The following is an 18,871-nucleotide window of genomic DNA, read 5'->3' on the forward strand; positions in this document are numbered from 1 at the left end:
GATACCTGGGCTCATACAGCCTGACTCTAAATCTTGTTCACAAAAGCTTCGTTCCATAGATGTGCTCGCAAATGACGCTACACGATCAAGTCTCTCAGCTTCAGATGCAGACACTGCAATATTTGTCAAAGCCTCAGATGCGTTAGGACTTACACATATACCATCTTGACTGCTTGACCCTGGTGTTGGGTTTGTCCGTCATTAGTTAGGATGGACTGGTGGTACAAAGTGACCATTCCGATCACCAGAACCATTATTGAAATTGTAACTTTCATCTTTACTACTGAAAGCCGTGATGTAAAGTGACATACACGTGCGTGTGCGTCTTGTTGAACGAATGACCTACACATAGAACAATATAACATGAAAACTTTGGTCCATTTCTGCACAAGGGATCACAACCCTAATCGACTTGCGTTACAGGTAAGAACATCAAACAGTACATTTAGAAATACTGAAAACCAGATTACCATCCAGCATCAGTCTCATCTCAAAATCTCCGGAGAATTGGTTTCTCTGAATACGAAGTGGAACATCAACGCATGATAGTGAAAACAGCTCTGTTATTTACAGTCATACTGTTTATATACATGGGGCATGGTTCCGATTGCGTTCAGACATCCCAGAATGTCAGTAGACACATTAGACAGCTATTAGGTAAAATACGCATATAAACAGACAGGGACAGAACCGCTGTTAGAATTTCAGTATTATCCAGTTGGTTAGGAACGTGAGCTGTCAAAGGCACAACGTTGTGATTGTCGTGGATGACCTTCAGAAAGTGGAAGACAGCACGTGTTGTCTGTGGTCATGTAAACAGGTCGACATTGACGCATGTACGTCATGCTGACAGGTCTGTATACCCGAATGCTATGGTATCACAGTCGTCTTACAGTGACTTGATAAACACTGTCCTGAGGCATTTGCTGATGACGTCAAGATCAGTAGGACCTAGTTACACAAAAAGAAATGATCTTCCGTTGGTGTTGTGAAAGGTAGTCTTCGTGTCCTAGATCTGTCCACTGCCTATCTTGTCTGCCGTTATTGTTACAATGTTTCAATTCTGTGAAGCAAATAAACAGCCAAATTGACAATTTGAAGACTGGCAACCATGTTTCCATTCGGAAACACCAATGAATGCTTGATTTAAACACCATCACAAAGTACTGATACAGCTTCGATTCCGTTCATCGCCCAGCATCATACTTGCCACTTCAGGTTTGTACACAGTCACAACCAGTATGAACCATACTGCTAACCAGCTAGTAGATAAACAATACTGTTACCTAGCAACGTTACAGTAACCCATTATACCTCAAACCTACAAACCTAATCATTTCGGGAAAACATTGGCTGGTTGGTGGATATTTGTCACACCTCTTGTCACTGTTAAACTAAAAGGAGATGACATTTTGATGGTGTTTATGACATTTTGTTCTTCAATAAAAACACCACAAACAAACAAAAAAAACCCCAACAACACACAAACTGTACGTGAAATCTGTTTATATCTACTAAACGCCAGACCATTATGGTCTTACATACCATTATTAAAATCATTGTTACATGTTAGTTAAACTGAACATCACAGTCTTGATATTTACCTTAAACTGGATATCACATAGTTTTATATTTCACATTTACATTCGAGTTCACACAATCCCTCTTTGTATGAAGAGATCAAATTTACAAGATTTGTTGGAGCTAATTTAGAAAGTTGACACACAACTTTCATATTTACAATGTTTAGAAAAAAAGTAAGTTGTCAGATCTGCAGCTGTTACTGACTATGTAAAATGTTATGACATAATGTGGAAGGGAGCATTATCTGTGACTGGAGTCATCTGGGATAGTAAAACCTGGACTGACTTGCACAAAGCGATTCCTCAGCACAGGCTTAAGACAGTTGTAGCGGTAAGATTGCTTTGTGCAAGTGCGCCAAGTCCTTTCGCATTTATATTTACACTTTATGTAGTTAATATGTGAAAGCGTGAAATATCTGTTGAACTATTTTTGGTTTAAGTACAGTCTCAGTTGTAGTGAGATAGGATACCTAGAAAAATGAGCAATTAAGCAAGTGTGAAGTGTGTCTTTGGAACAGACCATAACGATGATATCCCATGAAATTGTATTACAAAGGACACTTCTGAAATGCCCATTTCAGAATGAAACATAGCTTCATTATAAACGATGGCTGACGTAAAAATAATGACTTTAACAATGAAACTATTAAGGATGTAGATACATGATCACTACAAGAAGAACCAGGTAAGAAGGGTCGTCAGGACAGGTGTCACAGATGGTGGTTGGGGTCAGGCTGTGGGATACAGATATCAGCTGAGATAGACAATACTTTAGGGCAAGTAAACTGGGGAAGCAAATGGCATGCCATGACCATTTACAAATAATATCAAGTCTTGTCCATCATCGGGTGGTCATGCTAGCTAAATATTTTGAGATATTTAATACAATGGCTGATTTAAGCTTTCCTACTGGTATCATGCTCTTTTACATATCTCAACATAAACTTTATGAAAGAAAGACACGCAAGATGCTAATCAATAGATGAGACATATTTAACACACATGAAAAAGCATAAAATATGTTTGAGATGGCCCCTTGTACCTGTAGACATTTCATGCCAGGCGAGTCGACGTCTATCATCATACCTGAGTGCCCATATCACCATCTTTAGTCACATCTATTGTTTTCAGCAACTATTCATAAAATTTTTTTTTTTAAGGTTTGCCCAATTCTACGAGATAAAATGGTTGAAAAAAAATCAACAAGTACATAAGTGTATCCCCCCTTTCAGGAATGATTCTATTGAAGAGACTGGTCTTCCATCTAGCACATAGTGTTTGTTCCATTGCATGAATAAATTAGAAAATAAACCAACTGATGCCAAAATGGAACATTTATCATTTCTAAATAGACTAAAGTGACTTTACTTTTAGGAAACAAAATAACATTGCCTTGATGATTGAGACAAAGATAATTTGCCCCTCTGACCTGTGAATTAGAGTTTACTGGCTTCTGACAATAAATCTGAATGAGCATCCTTTGTGCAAGGATTCACAATGATGCCACTTAATAGAATCAGAAATAATTTGTGCAGTTCACGAATAACTCTTACTGACCACCATTTTATATATTAAGCTGAGTGGCATCCATGTTGGATTAATCACACACAGTTTGCTCCATGTTATTAATGTATCGTATCGTGTCCCCGTACAGTTGGCACACCTTCCTCATGTGGATGAATCACAGCATTAGCGTTTTGGATTAATCATAAGGGTTTCACTTTCAGGGAGTTACTTCCCTTGCATGAAAGATACAGAGTGATGTCCCTTTATCTTTTCTCAATTCTCAGCATCATTCCATCCTGAGGCTTTGGATCAAAGGCAGTTATCTCTGGCGGTATCTGTAAGAAACGGAGAAAAGCCCTGAATTACAACCCTGTCAGCAGTTTCCCTTCAGGCCACGACTAAATCAAAATAACTACACAGCCTGCCTTGGATGTGTCATGCATCTTTTCAAAGAGATTTTTTATATGAGCATGCTGAATCAATGAGATCAAATTCAAAACATCCCCCAGCATCAGAAAGTCTGTCCCTTGAGGTCAGACACTTTCTCTACCAAGGCCTGACATCCTCTCGTCCACAGTCAAACATCCTCTCCCTGAGGTCAGACATCCTCTCCCTAAGCTCAGATATCCTCTCCCTAAGGTCAGCCACCTCCCCAAGGTCAGACACCCCTCACCCAAGATCACACACCTCCCCCTGATCAGACACCTCCTGTGTCAGCAACCACTCATTCTGAAATGGAAACACCTCACACACTTCACACGTGTCAGATCAGATCAAATGTAAAGACTTGTTCAAGTCTGATGTCAGTGGAGCCCCTACCTTTGTTTCCGGGCCGGTGACAAAACGATACTTCTGAAGAATTCCTGCTATGGCCATCTTGACAGACAGGTGGGCAAACCTCATACCAATGCAGTTTCTTGGACCTGCCCCGAATGGCAGGAACACATAGTTGTAATTGTCTGGGCGATTCTCAGGGCGGAACCTATAAATGATATATAAATAATAATAATAATCACAATAATCACAATGGGGTAGTATTGGCATTAACAGGAGCTGAAGTAGCAGTAACAGAATTAGAAGCAGCTGAAGTGGTCGTGGTTGTTGTAGCTGCTGTAAAAGTAGTTGCAGTTGTATCAGACGTGATACCAACATCAAACAACGATATCCATCTAACAGGTACCCAAAACAGTGCTTATACATCGAGGATGAAATTTCAGTCATCACTGAAATCGTCATCCGAATATCCTGATGTGTACAAGGGGACATAACTCTTCAGACTGAGCTATCATACATTGATAACTGGCAACTGTCTTGACAATGATGATCAATTTCTTTACCTCTCTGGGTTGTAGGTCTCTGGATCAGACCAGTATTCAGGATCTTTCTGTATGGCTCCAACAGGAATGTGGACTTCAACCCCCTTTTTGATAAGGATGCCATTAATTGTGATGTCCTCTACAGCAATTCTGGATATTCTACAATGGTCAAGTATACAAGATTAGTCAAGATATGGAATTAACAAGATTTAAACTATACTGGAGCAGCATCATAAGTCTTAAACCATATGGAAGCAGAACACTAAATCTTAAATCATACCAAAGTAGCATAATAACTTGTAAAGCAAACCAAAATATCATAGTAACTCTTAAACTATATACTAAAGTAGCATAATAACTCTTAAACCATACTTAAGTAGCATAATAACTTGTAAAGCAAACCAAAGCATCATAACTCTTAAAGCATACCAAAGTTGCATAATAACTCTTAAACCATACCAATGAAGCATAATAGTCTTAAATTATTTCAAAGGAGCATAATAAATGTTAAAGCATACCAATGAAGCATAAGTCTTAAACCATTCTGAAGGAACATAATAACTCTTAAATCATACCAATAAAGCATGATAAATCTTAAACCATATTGAAAAAGCATTAGTCTTCAACCATACCAGTGAAGCATGAGTTTGAAACTATTCTGAAGCAGCACAAGAACTCTTAAACCATACCAATAAAGCATGATAAATCTTAAACCATATTGAAAAAGCATTAGTCTTCAACCATACCAGTGAAGCATGAGTTTGAAACTATTCTGAAGCAGCACAAGAACTCTTAAACCATACCAATAAAGTATAATAAGCCTTAAGCCATTCTGAAGCAGCATAACAAGTCATAAATTTTACTGAAGTCTTCAGTGATTCTGAAGCAGCATAACAAGTCATAAATTTTACTGAAGTCTTCAGTGATTCTGAAGCAGCATAACAAGTCATAAATTTTACTGAAGTCTTCAGTGATTCTGAAGCAGCATAACAAGTCATAAATTTTACTGAAGTCTTCAGTGATTCTGAAGCAGCATAACAAGTCATAAATTTTACTGAAGTCTTCAGTGATTCTGAAGCAGCATAACAAGTCATAAATTTTACTGAAGTCTTCAGTGATTCTGAAGCAGCATAACAAGTCATAAATTTTACTGAAGTCTTCAGTGATTCTGAAGCAGCATAAGTCATAAATTTTACTGAAGTCTTCAGTGATTCTGAAGCAGCATAACAAGTCATAAATTTTACTGAAGTCTTCAGTGATTCTGAAGCAGCATAACAAGTCATAAATTTTACTGAAGTCTTCAGTGATTCTGAGACAGCATAACAAGTCATAAATTTTACTGAAGTCTTCAGTGATTCTGAGACAGCATAACAAGTCATAAATTTTATGAAAGTCTTCAGTGATTCTGAAGCAGCATAACAAGTCATAAATTTTACTGAAGTCTTCAGTGATTCTGAAGCAGCATAACAAGTCATAAATTTTACTGAAGTCTTCAGTGATTCTGAAGCAGCATAACAAGTCATAAATTTTACTGAAGTCTTCAGTGATTCTGAAGCAGCATAACAAGTCATAAATTTTACTGAAGTCTTCAGTGATTCTGAAGCAGCATAACAAGTCATAAATTTTACTGAAGTCTTCAGTGATTCTGAAGCAGCATAACAAGTCAAAAATTTTACTGAAGTCTTCAGTGATTCTGAAGCAGCATAACAAGTCATAAATTTTACTGAAGTCTTCAGTGATTCTGAGACAGCATAACAAGTCATAAATTTTACTGAAGTCTTCAGTGATTCTGAAGCAGCATAACAAGTCATAAATTTTACTGAAGTCTTCAGTGATTCTGAAGCAGCATAACAAGTCATAAATTTTACTGAAGTCTTCAGTGATTCTGAAGCAGCATAACAAGTCATAAATTTTACTGAAGTCTTCAGTGATTCTGAAGCAGCATAACAAGTCATAAATTTTACTGAAGTCTTCAGTGATTCTGAAGCAGCATAACAAGTCATAAATTTTACTGAAGTCTTCAGTGATTCTGAAGCAGCATAACAAGTCATAAATTTTACTGAAGTCTTCAGTGATTCTGAAGCAGCATAACAAGTCATAAATTTTACTGAAGTCTTCAGTGATTCTGAAGCAGCATAACAAGTCATAAATTTTACTGAAGTCTTCAGTGATTCTGAAGCAGCATAACAAGTCATAAATTTTACTGAAGTCTTCAGTGATTCTGAAGCAGCATAACAAGTCATAAATTTTACTGAAGTCTTCAGTGATTCTGAAGCAGCATAACAAGTCATAAATTTTACTGAAGTCTTCAGTGATTCTGAAGCAGCATAACAAGTCATAAATTTTACTGAAGTCTTCAGTGATTCTGAGACAGCATAACAAGTCATAAATTTTACTGAAGTCTTCAGTGATTCTGAGACAGCATAAAAAGTCACCATTCCTGTGACCATAGATAAAGCAGGATACCTTACTGCGGCTGGGAACAGGCGAAGACTTTCCAGGTAGGCACAGTCCAGGTATTCTAATTTTGGCATGGTCTCGTAACTTGGGGGTTCCTGTAATGGAATTAAAACAAGAAGACAAATTCATCAGTATCTCAATGGCAAAATGCTCTGCATGAATATGTCATCTAGTTATGACAATGTTTAATGTTTTGGCATGTTACAGCGAGTGAGTGAGTTTAGTTTAACGTTTTACTCCATAAATATTCCAGCAGTCTGTAAAAAACTGAATCTGGACCAGACAATCCAGTGATCAGTATGAGCATCAATCAATGCAACTCCATAGCAAAATGGGAGGAGAGTATTGAAGTATTTGTCAAGTTCTCCACCAGAAAGGAACCATACCACCAAATTCAAAGTAAAACTTTGTTGCCGTGGAAACATAAAAAGAAAAAAATTATTAAGAAATCCAAAATTACCACAAGGCACCAGTTCACGACCACACCCATCTAAGTCCCAAATTTGGCCAAGACACATTGAACGTATATCTAGGACAGAGTCCATTTTAACACCCCACAAAACGTGTTGTGGGGGATAACGTGACGGCGGTTTTCAACTTTTGATTGCAATCCTAGAAGTTTAGAGCCCTCTCATGCCAGGTTGCAGCTCCATTAGACTGTAAGTCACAAGCAAGATGTCTAAAATGCTGTGATGCATGTACGTGAAACTGAACAGTCACAAAGCAAGATTAGAGAGGCTACCGTCAACATAATGCATACCCCCTTGAGGACTCGGTCAATCTCTTCGATAAGTTTGTCTTGACAGTCCTGATTGGTCGCTAGGTTGTAGGCGAAATATGACAAAGTGAGGTTCGTTGTTTCATATCCAGCAAAAAGAAACAGGATTGCATTGGCCAGAATCTCATTGTTTGTCATCCCTAAAAAACAGAGAAATAGTACAAAATCATCTTATAATAATTTGTTGCACTCGAACATGGATCTGAATAAGAAATGGTAAACAACCGGATGGAGCTGGTAAAACAAACTGATGGAGAATGTAAAACAATCTGATGGATCTGAACAATCTGAACGTAAAACAACTCCATGGAGAAGGTCAAAAAACCTGATGGAGAAGTAAAAGAATGTGACGAAAAAGGCAGAACAATACGATGGCCTTACATTTTCCCCTACCCAGAGTGCTGACAATCACATGAATGCCAAATGCTTAAAGTTATTTCTGACTTACATAACTGTCTTCATTCCAGAAATATGGAGAAAGCTTTACTGAGATTGTGATTCATTACACTGACATACTAACGCGCAAGTGCTTAAAAGGGTACACAATCAGCTGTGTCTGTGTTAAATGTCTTTAATCTTCACAATCTATTCTGCATTCACATTTGTATTCAAAATCTTTACAACTATTCTCCATATCACCTGCAAGTCTTAAATAGTTAATCACCTTGTCAACACCACCACAATACCTTCTCCTCTGCATAGCTCACCTCTCTTTTGTGACTTGTCCAGGTCCACGTAGGAGTCGGAGTCCTTCTCCTCCTGAGCCACCTCCAGCTTGTGGGAGTTGAGCATCAGTTGCAGGAAATCCCGCCGAATCTGGAGGTGAGTGAGTGAGTGGGTGAGTGAGTGAGTGAGTGAGTGAATGAGTGGGTGGGTGAGTGAGTGAGTGAGTAAGTGAGTGAGTGAGTGAGTGAGTAAATAAGTGAGTGAGTCTTAGTGAAAGGTGTGTAATGAACTACATTCATAACAAGCCAAAATTTTACAGTCCTTTGAGGTAACTACAACCAGAGTTCACTGAGCCTGATTTTAGTCTCACTTTCATCTGTGAAAATCAAGAATTCTTCAGTTTTCAGATAAACCTCAGCATCTGTTAACAAATCAGTTGCATAAGGGTTTTGTTAGTCTTCAAAGTCTTACAACGTTATGTTCTCTTCTGTCAGTTATGGTCTGGAGCACAGTCTTTGTGAAGAATTGTCGACAAGCAGCATCAAGCACTTTGACACCAACAGCTTCCAACCATTTGCTCAGGAAGGGCAACAACGCTGCAACAAGAGAGCTGTTTTTTATACCTCAGCAGCAGTAGAACAATGTCTGTAAGCTTCACAGAAGTAACTGATCCTGTGGATATATTCCATTATTCTTCACCAGAAGTTTAATAATCAACAGTAGAAGATGCACATTCATGGTCACCCCTACCCTCCATTCCACTGATGAGACTTACTACATAGTATAAAAAGAACAATCGTTTTTGTTGTTCTTTGTGAAATCTTCCGAGCGTTGAGTATGAAAGGATTTTCAGGGTCTGACTGACAGTCTGCATCAATTCCAAATGCGGTGGAGGCGATGACATCCAGGGAATACAGACCAAATATGCTGGAAGAAAACACAGTAGTCACTAGTCAGGGGCATAGCTATCATTGTAAAAGCATGCCTCGGCTTACACATGATTGTTGTCAAAATTGTTGGACAAGCCTTCAATACTATCTAGACATGGAGCATTGCAACCTATCAGGCTTACATGAAAAACATGATCACACTAAAGCAACTAAGATCTTACACTGAGCATGAACAATGAACCACAATACTGGGGCAAGATGTTTGATAGCTCCACACCAGCGTTACTAAGACCTTCATCTGAGCATGAACAATGCTCCACAGTATCAGGACCAGATGGTTCATCACCCCATACCAATGTTAGTGAGGCCTTCCATCGAGCATGAACAATGCCCCACAACATAGGGCAAAATGTTTGATCACCCCACACCAATATCACTACTTAGTATGAGGTACCTGCAGACATCATCTGCTCTGAATCTAGGCAGTGATGCTCAACCAGGCCTGATTCACTTCACTTACTCTTTCATTTTGATTGTTTTTGTGCCACCTTCTGTTGTTTTCCACAGATTCGTCACCAGAGAAGCCATGCACTTCTGTATCAGTGGTATCATCTGTCAACATATATTTCTTCAATCAGTCAATTCTCCATTTAATCATTCCAGTTTAATTCCTTCCAAAATATCATCCAGGTCAGAGATCCTGGCCATGGATTCAGAGCAGGGATTCAATGCAAGGCTCCAGGGCAAGGGATACAGGGCAGGGATCCAGGGCAAGGATTCAGGACAGGATTCCAGGGCAAGGATTGAGGGCCGTGGTTCGATACAGGGATCCTGGGCAAGGTTCCAGAGCAAGGATCATGGGCAAGGCATACAGGGCAGGGATCCAGGGCAAGGATTGAGGGCTGGGTTTGATACAGGGATCCCGGGCAAGGATCCCGGGCAAGGATTCAATGCAGGGATCCAGAGCAAGGATCTACACACCATAAGGTCAGGTCAACAATGTTTGAATTAAAAGGTGAGGGCATGTGATATCTCCTTACCTCCCTCATTCTGCCTCCTGTGAACGTTGGACTCAGGACACCTCGGATGAACTTCCAGTGATCATCAGTCAATAAAACAAGGGAATCCCTAAACAGAGGATCTCGTGGAAAGTTGGTGTTATTCTGAAAGAATTTCACTCGTTATATTCAAACATTTTCGGCATAAAACTGAGCATCAAGAGAAGCATGAATGCACACTATCATGTCACAGTTGAATGAGATTGGAGCAATACAAAACAGTATGAAAGGGACTTTTCATCTGTCGTTTCTGTGTTCTACTACTTGTTTGTAGAGAGGGGAAACCTGTAATTTACATTGTCAGTTCCAAAGACTAATCTAAGAGATGTGAAGGAGAGCTTTCAAACCGCCAGGCCAGAGCTGGAATATACTGCCAGTTCCCAAGGCTGGAGGAACAGGAGATCTTCAAACATTAGGTTAAAGTAGAGGGTTCAGAGTTGTAATACACTGCCAGTTCCCAAGGCTTGTGTAGGTGGAGGGGCAGAGTGTTATTTGTTGATACATCATATTTGAATATGAATTTACATGAACGGCCAAGTCAAAATTATTTTTTTAAATGGCAATAAACAATTGTTACATGCACTAATAAAAGTTACATGCCGATGCTCGAGAAACATTTTACTTTTTTTATTTAGCCTACCAGATGAGCTTATTAAACCCATCATGGGAGATCTTCCGACTGGTATCTGAGTCAGTATATTACTTACCGAGCGGTTTACGAATGATGGAAATTCCTTCACTGTGATCTGTTTGATCATGTCAAGGTCAGCAATGAGGTATACCGGTTGTCGCATATGGAAGAGACTGAAAGGAAATGAATCTTGAGACTGTTATGTTTACCAAGCAAAAACGTGAGCAAGATCAACATAACAAACACTCATACACACACACACCATATCGGTTAATCTCTCTCTCTCTCTCTCATTCTCTCTCTCTCTCTCTCTCTCACACACACACACACACACACAGCACAGACTAACAGGCTATCAAGATGACACAATACATGATATCACCCATACCACAAACTAACAGGCTTTCAAGGTGACATAAAAAGATATCACACACACACACCGCATACTAACAGGCTATCAAGACGACACAATACATGATATCACCCATACCACAAACTAACAGGCTTTCAAGGTGACATAAAAAGATATCACACACACACACCGCATACTAACAGGTTATCAAGATGACACAATACATGATATCACCCATACCACAAACTAACAGGCTTTCAAGGTGACATAAAAAGATATCACACACACACACCGCATACTAACAGGTTATCAAGATGACACAATACATGATATCACCCATACCACAAACTAACAGGCTTTCAAGGTGACATAAAAAGATATCACACACACACACCGCATACTAACAGGTTATCAAGACGACACAGGAAGTGTTGTCACACATACATGTTAACAGGTTATCAAGATGACATGTAGTGTTATCACACACACCACATGCTAACAGGTTATCAAGATGTCAGATGAAGTGTTATCACAGATCAAATGCTGTGTTATCAAGATGACATATGATGTGGTATCACTTTCTGCATGCTAGCAAGATGACACATGAAGTGTTATCACACACACTACAAGGTAACAGGCTGTCAAGATGACTCATGTAGAAGGGACCGACATCATGCACTGACCTGAACACAAAACGATTACAGGGCTAAGCACAACAACTGTATTGACTAAAATATGACATAATTATCACATAATATTCCTTTCTATCAGATGATAATAGCAAGGAAGGAGTATACTCTGCAGATATCTTTTGAGAATAAGCAGAACTTAAAAACCTTTCAAAATTTCTTTACCGAACTTGGCACATGGACAGATCTGGTGGTGTACTGGGGCCTTTTTGTAGTTTTGGAATTCTGAATAAGATATTACTTGCATTTCCATGGCAATAAGTTTCACTCTGACTGAATTTGATGCTAGTGGTCCTTTCTGGAGCAGAACTTAAAAACCAGTTAATACTCTCCTTCCATTTTGCTATTTACATGTCAAAACATTTGACATAATCATAACTACAGCTGACATATTCAGGTTGAGTATTTTGCCATTGTGGGGGATATTGATGACTTTGTCTTCTTCTTGTTAAAAGTATGAAACGTTGAAAGTGCTACTTACCCTACAACCTTGCCATATTCCTCAATTATCTGTTGATCATACTTTGGAATAGATCCCTAAAATGGAAAGTAAATTGTTCAGAATCTTACACATTGATTTCATTCAAATGAACATATCAACCAAATGTACAAGAGCTTACCTTCATTCAGTCATAGAAATTTGACTACAATGGTCAGCTAAACAGACAATTGGACACGATAAAATGTCTTTCTGCAGATACTTTTAAATTTTCTGTAATTTTCATTGTGCTCTTCCCAGAAAAGAATTTCATGTTGTCCAAATGTTATGGTTTCAATGTCACAATGTTATTTTGTAGACTCCAATTTATGTTGTCATAAACGTTGTGGCCTGACTTTACTCATCAAACTGCAAGTTGTTTTGTCGTGCCTTTGGAGCTATAGCTGAATACCTAAACAAGAATCTCAAAATGAAAAGATTTACAAAAACTTTATTGTTCCATTGAATTGTCAGAAAAGTTGTCATGTTGTGAGGAGCCCAAAGCATAAGGTTTCTCCGACGTGAATTTGCAATGTTACATTGTGATATCTCATTAGACAATGATGAACCGCATCTGGGACAGCCATTGTGTGAGTGAGTGAACTGTGCAAGTCCGAGTGGATTGTGTCAGTGGGTTCTTTGCTTCTTGGATTCCCTGTGTTCTTTGTATCTGGGATTCAATGCGTTTTTTACACCTGGGATTTATTGTTATCTTTGCATCTAGGATTCACAGTGTTCTTTACCACAGGGATTCATTGTGTTCCTTACATCTGGGATTCACTGTGTTCTCTACATCTGGGATAAGGATAAGGTTTCCTAAACATAAATTTGCAACACTGTTACACTGTGATATAACATTAAACAATGATATACCACATCTGGGACAACCATTGTGTGAGTGAGTGGACTGTGTGCATCACAGTGGATTGTGTCAGTGAGTTCTTTGTGTGGGTTCTTTGCATCTTGGATTCACTGAGTTCTTTAAATCTGGGATTCATTGTGTCCTTTGTATATGGTATTCATTCTTATCTTTGCATCTAGGCATCACAGGGATTCACTGTGTGTTCTTTTCATATGGGATTCATTGCATTCTTTATCACACAGGGAGACAATGTGTTCTATATATCTGGGATTGATTGTGTACTTTACCACAGTGATTCATTGTGTTCTTTATATCTGGGATTGATTGTCTTCTTTGCATCTGGGATTGTGTTATCTGCATTTGGGATTCAATGTATTCATTGTTTCTGGATTCGTGTTCTTCACACCTGGAATTCATTGACTTCTTTGCATCTAAGATTCAATGTGTTCTTTACAACTGGGATTCGTTGTATTCCTTACCGGTGGCATACAATGTGCTCTTTACATTTAGGATTTATTGTGTTCTTCACCACAGGGATTCATTGTGTTCTTTCCATCTAGGATTCATAGTGTTTTTTTCATCTGGATTCACTGTGTTCTCTTCAGGTGGGATTGAACTGGGATATTCTTATAAGTGAAAGTAGATATTGCTTCGAAAATGTTGAATGAAGATTTTAATTGTCACTCAGTGACTATTGAAGTACTTTCTGATATAGGAAAAGAACCTATTTTTTCACATTTTTCTCTACAATTTATGTAGTTGATATGTGAAAGTGTGAAATATCTGTTAAACCAAGTTTGGCCTAACTACAGTTCCAGTGGTAGGGAGACAGGAAACGTGAAAAAAGGACTTTACTGGGGACAGATTAGTGCAGAAATGAGCATTGCAGATTTTTTCAAAGTCAACAGCGATGTGTTTGGAACAGACCATGGCTTTGTGCAAATTATAATATTATATTACCAAATGGCACATTTTAAATGCCTATTATAAAGTTAGACAGCTTCATTATAAATGCTGATGTAAAAGGTAATAACTTTCAAGCTGCAACTATTAAGGATGTAGCTATCATGGCGTCTCACTATCACTATAAAAAGAAACATGTAGGAGGGGTCATCTCAAAAGCTAAACCATGACGCGTGTAGCAGATGATGTTTGGGACCAGGCTTGGAGATAGTGATATCACCTAATATATGATAATCCCTTACGGTAATTAAACTGTACATATACTCAGCATGTCATAACAATTTACAAATAGTATCCAGTCCTGTTGATCTTTGGGTGGTCATGTCACCTATATATTTTGACACATTTGATACAATGCTTTTCTATGGTTATCAGGTCTTTCCTATTTCTGACAGTACATTAGTGTTTATATCATTGTATTTAAATGGCCTTGCACCTGCTAACCATGACAAGTATGCCATATCAAAAGCTACAGTGAGATAGGTTTTCAAACAGCTCATAAGACATTTAATACGATGCTTGTCTGTGGGTATCAGATATCATACTCTTTTACATATCTCAACATAACCTTTCTGCAAGAAAGAGAGGTATGATGTTAATCAGCAGATGACACATATTCATCACACATGAAACAGCAAAAGATATCTTTGAGATGACCCTTTGTGCCAGTAGTCAGCACATTTCATGCCAGGTGAACTGACAGTCTGTCAAACTAACTGCCATCTATAGTCTTGATCTATTGTTTTCCGCAGCTAGCCATATTTTTTCTAAGTTTTGCCCGAGTTTACAATTAAACATGCTTTTCTGGATAACCTTTAATGCATCCCACTGAATGCCCAATTAGGCTGTTTCCGACAGTAGTTCAGTGTCAATATCATGACACTTAAATGGCCTTGCACCTGTCTGGCACTTGCTGATCATGACAAGTATTCCATATCAAAAGCTACAGTGAGACAGGTTCTCAAACTGTTCACCTCCTTTCACAGACTAACAAAGCTTCAAAACAAAAGATGAAACTTACAGCTTTTTTCATTCCACTGAGTGCTCCAAATATTCCTGGATTTGGTCCAGGAATTCCCAGCTTCTTGAAGAACCCATGAGTTGAGGTGGCATACCTGGAAGACACGTATGAATACTGTGGGCCAGTGGTCTATGTAAGTGGAGTGTGTTGGTGTATGGTTGGTGTTGGTGAGTGAGTGGACTGTGTGAGTGGATTGTGTGAGTGACTGGACTGTGCGAGTGGACTGTGTCGGTGGAATGTGGGAGTGAAAGGACTGTGTGTGTGAGTGGATTGTGTTAATGAGTGGGTTGTGTTAGTGACTGGACTGTGTGAGTGAGACTGTGCACTGTGGTAATGAGTGGACTGTGTCAGTGGACTGTGTGAGAGGACTGTGTTAGTGAGTGGACTGTGTGAGTGAGCGGACTGTGTTAAAACAGTGTATGGATTGTGTGAGTGATTGGACTATGTGAGTGGACCGTGCTAGTGATTGGATTGTGTGAGTGAGTGCACTGTGAGTGGAGTGTGTTAGGGAGTGGACTGTGAGAGGACCGTGTTAGTGAGAGGACTGTGAGTGGACCATGTGAGTTAATGGACTATGTGAGTGAGTGGATTGTGTTAGTGAATGGACTGTGTGAGTGAGTGGACTGTGCTAGTGTGTGGACTGTGTGAGTTCACTGTGAGTGGTTTATATGAGTTAGTGGACTGTGAGTGGACCATATGAGTGATTGGATTTTGTGAGTGAGTGACCTGTGATTGGACCGTGTGAGTGAGGGGTGATGTTAGTGGACTGTGTTAGTGAGTGGACTATGCTAGAGAACCAATTGTGTGAGCCAAGTGAGAATGGACTGTGAGTGGACTGTGTGAGTGAGTGGACTGTGTTAGTTCACTGTGAGTGGACTCGTGGGCTGTGAATAGACTATGCAAGTTAGTGGACTAAGAGTGGACCGTTCAAGTGAGTGGATTGTGTCAGTGAGTGGACTGTGAGTGGACCATGTGAGTGTGGGGATGATGTTAGTGGACTATGTTAGTGAGTGGACTGTGTGAGTGGACTAGGCTAGTGAGCGGATTGTGTGAGCTGAGTGAGAATGGACTGTGAGTGGACTGTGTGAGTGAGTGGACTGTGTTAGTTCACTGTGAGTGGACTGTGTGAGTGGGCTGTGAATAGACTGTGTGACAGTGTTAGCAAGTGGATGATGTTAGTGGACAGTGTTTGTAAGTGGATTGTGTGAGCTGAAAGTGAATGGATTGTGAGTGGACTTCGTGAGTTAGTGTAGTGTGAGTGGACTGTGTGAGTGGACTGCGTGAGTTAGTGTACTGTGAGTGGACTGTGACTTGACTGTGAATGGACTGTGTGAGTCAGTGGACTGTGAGTGGTGTGAGTGGACTGTGTGGGGTGACTGTAAGTGGACTGTGAATGGACTGTGTGAGAGAGTGGACTGTGAGCAGACTGTGAGTGGATTGTGTGAGTGGACTGTGAGTGGACAGTGACTGGACTGTGAGTGAGTGGACTGTGGATGGGTGGACTCTTTTGAGTTGAGTGAGTGAATGAATGGACTGCGAATGAGTAGACTTTGAGGGCGTGAGTGAGTAAATGATAGGACTGAATGGACTGTGAGGGAGTGAGGGTGTGAGTGGAAAGAGTAAGTGAATGAATGGACTCACTGTGAGCGCACTGTAAGTCAGTCCCTGAATGCTAATATTTCAACTGTTGAAAATCAGTAATATCTGTTACAGACAACATTCGAGAATGTAAATCTTTAGTTTAGAATTGAAATATGAGGTATCTACTCTTCCACAGGATGATGTAAACACAGTAGTGTTGCGAAAGATATATGACCGTATAGCATGCAGGTCTCGGCATGGATTTGCCTCAGGCCTAGATTGTCACTTCACACCTGAAGCATACATATCCAAGAAAGCCCACGCAAGTCTAGAAAATGTAGCTATTCTACATTTCCTTAGCTTCTGAAAATGAAGAAAGTCTCAGGGATCCATTTCATTTTATTATTTCTTTTCACTATGAACGTTTTTTCAGTAAAATATGTTCATTTCAGAGACTAGCTGTTAGTCTACACTGGGAGTATATATATTGAGGTATTCGTTGACCTGACAACGGTTAATTGGGGTGACAATCACCATTTGAATTTTTGTACCTTGATATACCAGCAGTTTTACTTGACAATTCAAGTGAAATTACGACTGATGCAATGACGTTTGGATTGTCATGAGTGTCTTAACTTACCTGTACAGCAAAACAATGGCTCCGACCCCGCCAAGGAGCAGTTTGTAACCCGTTGGCAGTTCGACAACTAATTTATACCCTTCCCCTGCCTTCTCTTTTATAATGTCAACTGTCTCCAGCGACAACAACTTCTCCATCGTGGGCCACAACCTGTCTACCGTCCTCAACTTCCTTGAACTGTCCGAGGATGTAAACAATGGCAACGGTACAAAACGGCAAGATCCACACTGGTAGGAGCCTTGTGTATAAAACGGCAATCGCCTCGATCACCTTCGCGTAGCAACGGCGCCTTAATTATGCGTTCCTCTACTATTCACCGAGACCATATACCACAATCCGTTGGTGCAGCAGGACCATATTTGGTTCTTGAAATATCTATATTCAACAGTGAAACAAGATTGGGCAGAATCAAAATAAAAACATTATCACTACCCAATCATATCAGTTAAACTACGGTGTGATTCATTGCGCGACACGGGTGGCCATATATGGTGAGATAAGGGACCGTTCATAATTTATGGCTGGGGGTCGGGAGAGGTGGGGTAGAAGGGTGGTGGTGATTTTTATGGCGACGCATGTGCAATGTTAACGATCCCTCACCTGTAAAATCCATGTTCAAAGTAAGAGACCCCCCTACCACCCTCAGTATGTCATGTACAAAGTCTGTGTTCCCCTCCCCTTCCCATAGTTTAAACCATAAATTTTAAACGTTTAATGTACAAACACTGGTGCTGGCACCCATCTTTCCCCAGTCCCCGCAACGTACCCCACCAACCCCTACACCACACACCCCTCTTGACAGGTTCAACTTCAAAGCAATTTTAGTGATATTTGAAAAAAAAAACCCACTATTTTCATGACGAATGAATTACAACAACTTCGAAATGTTCTCGATACCCCCGCCGGGTGTATTTAAACTCACAGCATATATCTGGCGAATTGCGTTATAGTTTAGATAAACAGCAATGGTAGAAGCTTGCCGTCGAATTACCTATTGCCGTGAAGTCGCCCAGGTAGCGATAACGACCCAGTTGTGCAAACATATAGGATTAGGGATCATACGTCTGAGTCCACAGGTCAGTTGATGCTACTGAGAGTCCTAGGTTGGTTTGGTGACCGTGTTTGGCAACTCCATTCCTGAGAGGTTCTGGGACTTCGGTGCTCCCTCACAACCAAGCACATTAGACACGCGTGGTTTTATCTCGGTGAAATGAGTTTGTTGAATTACCTTGTTGGTACTTTCTACACATAAGTATTACTGTAAACTGATGAAAAATTCTGATAACCTAATATGTCACAGAATGAGGCAGCTAAAGATGTCATAGCTAATAGAATACAGTCGCAGTTGACGACACTGCGACGAGAGTATGACCTGCGAACACACTCAGTATTTTAAC

General features: G+C 39.8%; 1 protein-coding gene across 1 annotated transcript; it reads right to left on the bottom strand.

The window, feature by feature from the left end:
- Positions 1 to 1,489: 1,489 nt before the first annotated feature.
- On the bottom strand, positions 1,490 to 17,926 carry LOC137293659 (cytochrome P450 3A4-like). The gene is made up of 14 exons (XM_067824346.1): positions 17,475 to 17,926; positions 15,254 to 15,347; positions 12,411 to 12,466; positions 10,965 to 11,061; positions 10,240 to 10,362; positions 9,720 to 9,811; positions 9,085 to 9,236; positions 8,781 to 8,905; positions 8,351 to 8,459; positions 7,626 to 7,783; positions 6,872 to 6,960; positions 4,427 to 4,564; positions 3,909 to 4,071; positions 1,490 to 3,424 (listed from the first exon to the last, which is right to left on the bottom strand). The coding sequence occupies exons 1-14, from the start codon at positions 17,609 to 17,611 to the stop codon at positions 3,353 to 3,355; spliced, it is 1,605 nt and encodes a 534-aa protein (XP_067680447.1). The 5' UTR covers positions 17,612 to 17,926; the 3' UTR covers positions 1,490 to 3,352.
- Positions 17,927 to 18,871: the final 945 nt, after the last annotated feature.

This window comes from Haliotis asinina, chromosome 1, assembly GCF_037392515.1.
Source record: "Haliotis asinina isolate JCU_RB_2024 chromosome 1, JCU_Hal_asi_v2, whole genome shotgun sequence".
Classification (NCBI taxonomy): Eukaryota; Metazoa; Mollusca; class Gastropoda; order Lepetellida; family Haliotidae; genus Haliotis; species Haliotis asinina.